General features: G+C 40.9%; 1 protein-coding gene across 2 annotated transcripts in view; it reads right to left on the reverse strand.

The window, feature by feature from the left end:
- The window catches only part of plxnd1 (plexin D1), an 81,411-nt gene that overhangs the window by 12,538 nt on the left and 58,873 nt on the right, over positions 1–10,000 (reverse strand). For both annotated transcript variants that reach the window (XM_059502954.1, XM_059502953.1), the window contains 11 exons: positions 9,107–9,305; positions 8,864–9,010; positions 8,623–8,779; positions 7,829–7,932; positions 6,835–6,898; positions 6,692–6,726; positions 5,965–6,069; positions 5,088–5,251; positions 4,614–4,761; positions 3,558–3,698; positions 3,232–3,306 (listed from right to left, as the gene is read on the reverse strand). In XM_059502954.1, coding sequence (XP_059358937.1) covers positions 3,232–3,306; positions 3,558–3,698; positions 4,614–4,761; positions 5,088–5,251; positions 5,965–6,069; positions 6,692–6,726; positions 6,835–6,898; positions 7,829–7,932; positions 8,623–8,779; positions 8,864–9,010; positions 9,107–9,305 — 1,339 coding nt within the window. The remainder of the gene's footprint in view (positions 1–3,231; positions 3,307–3,557; positions 3,699–4,613; positions 4,762–5,087; positions 5,252–5,964; positions 6,070–6,691; positions 6,727–6,834; positions 6,899–7,828; positions 7,933–8,622; positions 8,780–8,863; positions 9,011–9,106; positions 9,306–10,000) is intronic.

Here is a 10,000-nt window from a genome sequence, read left to right on the forward strand (position 1 = left end):
CACAAACTCACACACGCTTACATTCACACAGGGTTTCTGCAGGATTTTTAAGCTCAAACATAAGGCTTTTTAAGACCTGCACAAATAAAATTTAATACTAATTGCGCTGATATCTGAAGGACTACCATGGACAGCTGACTCCTGAATATTTAGCTATTCTTCATATTCTGTGTGGTCAGATAATAGCAGTAATAGAAATTAATAATTTCCAGAAAGTTTTATGGGCATTTTTACCTTTAAGATATTTTTTTTTTCTAAAAGTGTGCACCATCTTTTGAGTCAAATTCTTGCATTTGGTTTGTTACCAAGTAAATTAAATCAATATCAATAAAATTCATCTTTGCAATGCAGAGGAAACACAGAAGCTGCATTAGAATTGTACGTAGTCTACAGTAGATGCATTTACACAGTGTTTAATGCAGCTCAGATGGACATTACATACTTTAACCTGCAATTACAAATGCATAAATAATGTTTTGATATTTTAAACATAAACATTGAAAACTGATGTTTGAAATTATTTAAAGGTGTTTATACACATTTGTGTGGCCGCAGTGTGTGAAAACAACCAGCCTAGAATGGTAAAATCCACTCACTCGTTGTTTTATATTCCCAATAAGTCATAAACAGTCTCTTCACTTGAGCAGCTCCAGGTTTCTCAGTACTATGATGACATAGTCGGCGAAAGTCCCGCCCATTTGTGACGCTCTCTGTCCTATTAGCATATACACAGCCCAGAGTGAGATGCAGCAGTCCATCATTACTGTTCTCTGCTGTAGCTGCTGGAGATACAATGTCAGCCCCAAAGAGCCATCAATAGTTCTGTGTGTTGGGATGAACCAACGAACATAGGAGTCTCCACAGACCGCTGTGGACACAGTGGTTAATTTCATGCCACAGAGCTCCTGAAGCTCCGGCAGGGTTGCCAGGTTTTCACAACAAAACCTGCCCAATTGCTACTCAAAACTAGCCCTTATCACATTTTTTGGGGGATCCCCCAGTAAAAATCACATTCCGGTGGGGTTAAATTAGCATTTTAGGGGCTAAATATCACGTTATTGGGCTCACTTTTACCTGCGGGAAAACCGCAGACTTGGCAAAACTGACTGCTCTGCACTCCTCTGAAAAGGGAGATGGGAGCAGCAGATCATTTTCATTTAAAGGGGACATATACATAAACAGAGCGTTTTGGCTAATACCCTAAAAGTGGCCATTTCAACAAGCTATAAACAAATCTATGTGGGGTATTTTGAGATAAAACTTCATATACAATCTCTCTGGGGACATCAGAGAACAATAAAAAATATTGTATCAATGCATTCAATGGCACCCTTATGCTGTGTTCTAGTTTGCCGCTTGACCATTTTGAGATCATTCGCGCGAGTAATTTGCTTCATTCGCGCCTGAAATTAACTTCACAACAGACGCGAATTCGCGTCATGGGGGGGGCTTCTGCCAGCTGAGTTCACTCAGCATTTTCAACCGCCATTTTATTCGGATAATTTTCAAAATATTACTGTTATCGTGTCATGAAATGTAGTTTTAAAAGTATTTCAGGTGAGAATGTAGTTGTTTTAAACTCAAATATGTGATTTATTTAGAAAGACAGTGTCTATTTATAAAAATGTGTTTCGCCGATCTCGGAGATAAGCTCCATTCGATCAGCGGGAGCTCAGAACTCAAGTATCCGCTGAGAGCAGCCTAACCTCGGCTAGACCCTCTGACATTTGCCGCTGGCTCTGATGTCTCTTTAGTGGTTCAAGTTAAAATATAATTAGTTTGGGGTAAAACGAAACGTTTCTTATCTTTGGCCTTTATTCAATTAATCTATTAATATGTTTTATATATATATATATAGGTCCTTTTTATTCCTGTCTCTATAGAAAAATGAACTTTTGTAATATAGCTCTGGTTGACTGCTCACTGACAACATCAGTCGTTCCTCCTTGTTGAATGAGTGGAGAAGGGTATTCCTGCACAACCGGAGGCTGCAGGAACATACTATTGAATGAGTGACTCCTAGCAGGCTCCTGATTGGTTAACGCGGCGCGAATTGACGCCAAAGTTAAATTTTTTCAACTCGAGCGGCAGACGCGAATTCGCGTCAAACGCTTAAATGCACAAAAGCACCATTCGCTCCTAACATGCGTATCGCGTGAAACGTTCAATTCGCGCGTCAATTCGCATCATTCGCGCGAACTAGACGCGCGAATGAGGTGAATTCGCGTCTTCCACACCGCGCTAAACGCCTCATTCGCGCCGCGAGACCTCCAGACGCGCGTAAACGCGCCTTTGCATTGACTTAACATTGAAATCATTCGCGCCAGACGCTCTATTCGCGTTTGGTGTGAACACAGCATTAAAAATTTATAGGGTACCTTAAACGTGAAATTAAAACAGCCAGTAGGTGGCAGCAAGTCACTGTTAGTAAGTGAGTCATTGCGACTAAACCAAACCATTTAAACGGGTGAGGAACAAAACAGCGCTGAGGCTGTGTGAAATGATTTTTGTTGGAGAAAGAGCAAAAACAGGAAATATGGTGTCTAAAACGTAAGTCTGTTAATATTAACTACGTTTATTGAACTGTTGTATAAAATCAAGATCACATTTTTAATCATGCTTACTGTTGGAGAAAGAAAAAAACAGCATTCCTTGTGTGATATTGACTATATGAAATTATATAAATATATACATTTTCTGCCCCATATCTTAAATTATGTGATAATTCTAAATGCACTTTAATAGACTGATTCATGCAGTGAAAGAACGCACTCTCAATGCGCACGCGCACTTGTCTAACCTACTAGACTTCATCACATGATATACACGATATACACCTCTGTAGGTGTGTTTTGTGTTTGCTTTTCACGATATACTCATAAAATCAAATTGTTCATCATTAAAACAACAATTACAATATTATCGCAGACCATTTGTATTCATTCACCCCAATGTTTAGATTTTCATAATGCATTGTCTTTTTATCGATCCACCAGTTCACATTTAAAGCTCTTTGTGTTTGCAGGGTGAAAACATGGGTTGATTTTCGCATTGGTCTGAACTCGAACACAAAACAACAGTTGTATTGAAAATGCTCATTCATTCATCTGGTAGAAATATAACCGTTACCGTGGTAACAGCAGAACACAAAGCAGTGCAGCACCAGACTTTGAATGTGCAGTGCATCGTGAAGTTTAATCGTCACATTCAGCCTTAGCACAATTCACTCACCTGATTGCGATATCTTTTGGCATACTTGTAGACTTCCATTACAGCCAGGTTAGTGTTGAACTCATTCCTGTATATCTGCAGAAAAAAAGCATCCAGAAATTCTTTGTAAGTATACAAATGTATTTTATATCTACTTGATATTTTTGCATTCTGGCATATTTCAAATGTATAATGCAGTGATTAGAATGAATAATTGTTAACATGTAAAGATATAAGTATATCCAATCTTACACTCACATAAAGCGATATATGCCATACTACTAAGCAAATCTCAACTGCATGATTGTTTAAATCATCTCGTGATCAGAAGTGTGTGTTCGGCTCACCCGGGACTCCTCGGCCAGGTGAGCGTTCATTTCCTGCTCGCTCAGCGCCGCCATCTCTTGAATCTGCTTGTAGTAACACTGCACTCTCTTCTTATACTCCGGGATCTCTTTGGCATACAGCAGTTTATTGGTGGGAGAATCCTGTAATAAAGAAGCAATCGATCAGAAGCAGAATGTGTATGAAGATTGTATGGTTTGCTCCACTGATTTTATGTACTTTGCGATCGGAGAGATTATAATGTGTCATTAATGACCAAGACTCTTTTCAGATCAGCCAGGGGTATATTATGTCAAATATATTCAATTCAGAATAAATATATTCAAATCTGCTGTAATCTTTTTTTTTTTTGGTTCAGACTATATTCATTCCTGCAAAATTCACACGGTTTTGAACAGATGGCTAGTTAAGCTGAAAATGTATGTGACCTGTTTTCTTCAGTTTGGTCACATGAATTTGCAGCGCTGACCACCAGAAAGTGGCTTCTGTGTGAGCTGTGCTTCATACTTCTCAATACACAATGGACCTGTTTTCACTCTCAAAGGTGACTACTCCTTCAGACATGAATGGCAGAAGCTAAAGTAAGAGAGAATCTGACCGCAAACGTCATTCCCTCATTCTCTCACACTGCTTATTTAAAGAGTTCACTTCACTTTTCTCTTCTGAGGTCACATGAAGAGAAGCTCTAGTGATGAATGCTGCCATTTCCATATATAGACAGCCATACAGAAACAATACAGAAATTGTCATGAGTTTATCGGTATGCCTTGCATTATGAAGACCTTATATCTCCACATGGATAGTAATACCAGTAGATACTGACTATGTGGGGACATTTTTGAGTTCCCCGTGAGGACAGAAGCTTATAGATCACACATAATGAAGTATTTGAGCATGTAGTTGTGCTCAGTAGGTAGTTATAGTTGTGGTAGGTTTAGGTGTAGGGTTACAGAGGATAGAAAATACAGTTTGGATAGTAGAACAAAACATTATGCCTATAAATGAACACAACGTGTGTGTGTGTGTGTGTGTGTGTGTGTGTGTGTGTGTGTTCTTACTTTGCCCAGCTGCAGGTCAGAGAGTGAGCAGGCGTCAATAAAAGCCTGTGCAATGACAGACAGACACGCGTCCATGTGATCCGTCTTATCGATATCAAACACAAACTGAGGGTTCTTCAGGATATTGACCCAGAAGCGCAGAGGCAAACTGTGGAGAGACACGCAGAGAACATCAGAGTTAACACTCTTTCTGCTCCAGCATCCTTAGATAGAGCTCGTATCAATCTCACTGTAGATCACAGTAGTCGACAGCAAACCCCTTTAACTTCTGCAATGTGTGCAGGGACTAGTTTCATCCACAGGGATCTGAATGGATGGTAAAAAGTGCCTGGTTGCAAGGACTTGAACAGTAAGCGAACTTAGTGATCAACAATTACCTGACAGGTGGAGCAAGTTATTAGATTTCCATGTAACATGAAGCGATGGACTGTGAGCAGGAAGTTTAAAACAGCTCATGGTTCTGTGCATTCGTACCTGTTAGTCTTCCAGATGTGTAACGTGTCGGGGTCGGTTATGCCACGCTTGTCCGCCTGTTCTTCTAGAAAGTCAAAGAAGTATTTGACAGCTAGCGGTGGTTTCTCTGGAGGAATGCTGAGGATGGCTTGAAACAGATCGTCCAGGAACTTCTGCAGGGTTCCCTGTGCAAGACAAACACATTCACATAATCAATCCATCATCTTCTGTCTTCATGACCTTTTCCCAACATCTACTGTCCCTCTGTGCAGTGTAGTGTGAGCCTATGTGTGCAATGTCATGATGATGTGCTGCATCTGGAAAGACGAGAGACTTCTGTAGACATGGGTCAGCTTCTGCACTCAGTTAACTCCGTGTTCCTGCTACAGTGACGATGAGACAGGATAACCTGACTAGCAGCGGACTGATCTCGATCACATCATCATATGTTGTTGTGGTCATTCTGAAAGGTCTGAACTAAGTCTTTCTGTATAATTGTCTTACAAGACTGCGTTCCCAAACAGCATCTACCTCAGAAAGCAACGACTGCATTTATTGTTTCGTCTACCCATTCTGAGGTGCAAGAAATGATTATATTTAGTGGCTTCTCTGTTTTCTTAGTGATATTTAGTGCCAGTTTATCAGGAAGTGATGATTTTGTTCTCATTGACTCGTTTGGTTATTCCAGTTTTGAATAAGTTTAACTTGAATAGAAACATATCTTGTCTTGTTGTTATATTCTGGAAGCTTCTGTTGTTGGCCGTAAAGCTCACTCATTTCATCATGTGCTGTGTGTGGACTGGAGAAGAAGTAACCTTTGCTCATTTCTCAATCCTCCGAGTCTTGAGGAGGTCTGATGCTTATTGTTATTGCTCTGGAATCATGAGTCGAGTGTTACCTTAGTGGAGAGCAGGCGTGTCAGGTAGATCTCAGGTAACACCTTCTTCCTGTGACTGTGTCTGTGGGACTTCCTGCTCTCTGTCAGCTCGTCGTGTGGCAGCACCTGCAGTCAAACCACAGCATCGAGCCGTTACCCATAAATCATCAGTCCACCAGCTCAATGTAACACATTCTGACTGAAGTGACCTAAGCTGTAACTGCTCTTCTGCTCACAGTTCTGGGAAGTGCTTTTGCTGTAATTCCTCACATGCTATTTCCTAATTTAATCAGTGCTTTAGGCCAGTTATTAATCGTTTCCCATGAACACTGTTTGAGAGACCCAACTGATATCACCTTTCAGATCATTCTCTGTTGCTTTGCCAAAAAATGTTTTATCATGGCAATTACGTAACCTGTTTTTCTCCCTCAGCTCTGAAGTTGTGAAACTGAAAGCCAAACCTCACAGTGCAAATGAGTGAGGTGATTGGACAGATTTTCTGTCGTTTGGGTTTGAAGGGTCTGACAATCTAGTCTTTGTCTAGAGTTAGTGTTTGACCAGAGTTCATGAGAGATGCTTTATAAGACTAACTCCTGTTACTGTATAAGAGCCAGTGAAGAATGTCGTGACCATGATAATCTGCTTACAACAGCTAGTTTGAGCAGTCGAGATCTCTGGTCAATTATGATTCTTGATTATCAGTATGATGACCGAACTCATGTGAAAACTGAGACGTCAGCGCACTCACCAGATGAACATATTTGTCTGTGTCCAGATCTTTCACTGTGAACCAATAGAAAAAAAGGTTGATTGAAAAGACTTAAGCAGCACCAGGAGCTTGTACCTGAGTTTGTAGGATATGATGTGTATGTGAGGTGGTGTGATCCTCACCTCGGCCCAGTGTGTTCTCTCTCTTGTCCTTCATGCTCATGGCCAGTGACGCTCCATCTGGGATCTGCAAGAGACAGGTCAGAGGTCATAGAGTGATGCGCACAGTGCTATTCTCTGGGTCACACTGCCAGCATTTCATGGCAGGGCCGATGTAGGCTCGATATGGGCCTTAATGTGTTTGTCCACGGGTTCCATTTTGGCTCTGTGTGAATTAGCCAGTTTCTTGCACTAATTTGGGGGAAAATCTTCTGAATTTAGAGTAATGGACTTAAATATGGTCAAAATGCATTGCAATTGTCTCAAGAGTCATGGCAGATAAAGGCATTATCAATTTAGACAAAATATGAATCAAATTAACAGAGAAGGGGTAAAACAAAGAAGTAGGTAAAACAAAGTCTGTAAGGAAATCCCGTTTCCAAAAGTTTGTACACACACACACACACACACACACACACACACACACTGTAAAAAATACAACTCACAAAAAGTTAGACTAATGTTTATATTTTAGTTAACTGGACAATTAAATGCAAAAATGTTGGCATAAATAGTGAAAAGACGTTGGTTCAACAATCGTTGGACCAACCTAGAATTGATTGTAAATTCAATTTGTAAATTCAAATTAAAAGCATACAAGTTGGGTTGGAGCATGTGCACTGTAACGACCATGAAACTGGCGCATGTGCAATGAAGCGCGCCAACACCGAACAGACAAAGGAGGCTCACCCTAACTGTGGAGGATACGGTGAATAGGCTAAAGCCCCAAAAAGTCAGCGTACTCCTTTAACTGTCTCCTTCAAAGTTGAAATTACATAACAAAAGTTTTTTTAACTATAAAAGCTCAATCAGCTGAACAAAAGATCTTGAGTTAGAATTGAGTTAAGTGAACTAATTCGTTTAAAAGTTGAGTAAACTCAAAAAAGCTGTGCAGCAAATTACCTTGTAATTTTAAGTTAAGTCAACTTTTCTTTTTTTAGAGTGCACACACACTCACCTGATAGTGGAAGACGGTGTTGAGTTTTTTCCTGCCGTCCTCCATGACAGACGAGTCATCAAGATCCTGCAGGATTCTGCTGCTGTGGCCCTCTGGGAACCACTCTGAGCGGGACAGACCAATTCAACCATACTTATAAACAAAATGACTTTAGATAAACTAACATCTGGGCCTCATTGTTTTCTCAATGCTGCAGAGTGTTGAACCACCTTCTCATGTGTTCCACTTTACAGGCGTGAATTCACTTTTCCTTCAGCCTGAGGTTCATTCATTACACTTTTTGGCATGAAAGGGCTTTTACATTTGTTATAAAAAGAACTTGTTATATTTAAAACAATCAAGCCCTGCTCATGTTTAAAAAGTAACGCAAAAGTAATGCAACATATTACTTTACATAAAAAGTAACTAAGTAATGTAATAAGTTACTTTTTTAGGAAGGAACGCAAATATTGTAATGCATTACTTTTAAAAGTAACTTTCCCCGACACTGGTGAGCATTTATTCAGAAAACAGCACAATTCCCTTCATAATCTGGCATTAATGACATTACACATGAATACACATCTTTTTCATCTTAAAACATATGCATTTACATATTTAAAGCTGCAGTCCGTACGTTTTGACCCTTTGTCGCCATCTGTGTTTGAAACCTGCAATTGTAGTTATTTGCGGAGTTATTTTCATTACGTGGGTTGTATGCCGCTATTGATTATCAATGACGTTTAACACCTGGCTACTAAACAAGCCTGTCTGCTGTAAACGAATTGATTTAACCATGCTCGGAGATTCTTTACCCAGATCAACATCCTCTTCTCGAGGCCACTGCGAGAAGGGCAGGTTCTTGTAAAAGGCCTCTAGTATTTTCTCCTTCAGTTGACCGATGGTGTCCGTGTTCATCACACGCACGATCACCGAGTCCATACCGAAGCCCTGGAAGGAGACGTTGATGTTCTGGAAGGCAGACAGAGGAGATAAGAGGCCAAAAATTGGCATTTCACAGCTGGAAAGACAGGTCTGTCGTGTGTTGGATCTCACCTGCGGTTTGGCTTCGATGTTTTCTCGCAGGAGCCACTCCTCGTTGAGCGTGTAGCGTGCCTTCCCTGTGATGGCGTCGATCGAGCCCTTGTTGATCTGCTGCTTGATGGCACACAGCAGCAGGAAGAACGGCTCTCCGACCGTCTCCTGAGGATGTGAGAGAAAAGGCCGCTTATGAGCACACTCAGACAGTCAATGAACTGAAGCCAAACAATCAAATCAGCTGCTGAACTCTTCACAAACCTTAAGGTAGCTGTACATGCAGATGGACATCCAGTTGGTGAGCATCTTCTCCACCACGGACTCGGTCCGCCGGAGCATCAGTTTGGGGTTTTTGGAGGCTGAAGCGTCGATCAAATCCACTAGCAACTCCTTCATGATGCTGGTGTAGTACTCCAGTTTACCATGGAGGGCAATCGTGAGCAGAGAGGCCAGATTGCACCTAAACATCAAGGAAAGATCATGGACACATCATGAGACACATTCACACTGACGGCGGCGTGGACAGAGTCGAGGTCCTTCTGATGAATAACTGCACACAGAGGAAGCACCCCCTCACCGGACACCAACACTGCAGCTAGAAATCACAGCCGCAGGGAGTAACTACTGTCAAAAACTGCCAAGAAACAAAACTCTGAGAACCCCAACATTTCAGCCAGGACCAAATCATCCACGCCTGGTTTGCCAATAACGACTGATCGTACCCTAGCTGTGCAGAGCATTTTCTAAAGTTATTTAAGAGCAATTCCTGATGCTGTACATGCATGAATGCATAAGGGTGTGCTAGAAGTGCTACTTACGAGATGCCAAATGCTGAATGCAGAACAAGCTGCACTCAAACCGTGCCTCCCTTAGTGTAAACAGCACACAAATTTATTGATTTATTCTTGGATTGATCCATTTTATGTATTATTGTTTTAATTGTTTTTAATCAAACAAATAAATGATTAAACTACCACAAGATTGTGTGTGTTAAATGAAATGTTAGTATAATTTGGTGACTGCATAAGTCTGTCTTACAATGGTTTTAGTGCACGGTCATTGCTCTCACAAATCCAGGTCCACTGTCAAGTCATTTTCTTGTTCAGTTATGATGGAACAGATCACAGAATCGCCACGACTCGTGCTTTTTAGAAA

The sequence above is a fragment of the Carassius carassius genome, chromosome 21 (genome assembly GCF_963082965.1).
Source record: "Carassius carassius chromosome 21, fCarCar2.1, whole genome shotgun sequence".
Taxonomy (NCBI): Eukaryota; Metazoa; Chordata; class Actinopteri; order Cypriniformes; family Cyprinidae; genus Carassius; species Carassius carassius.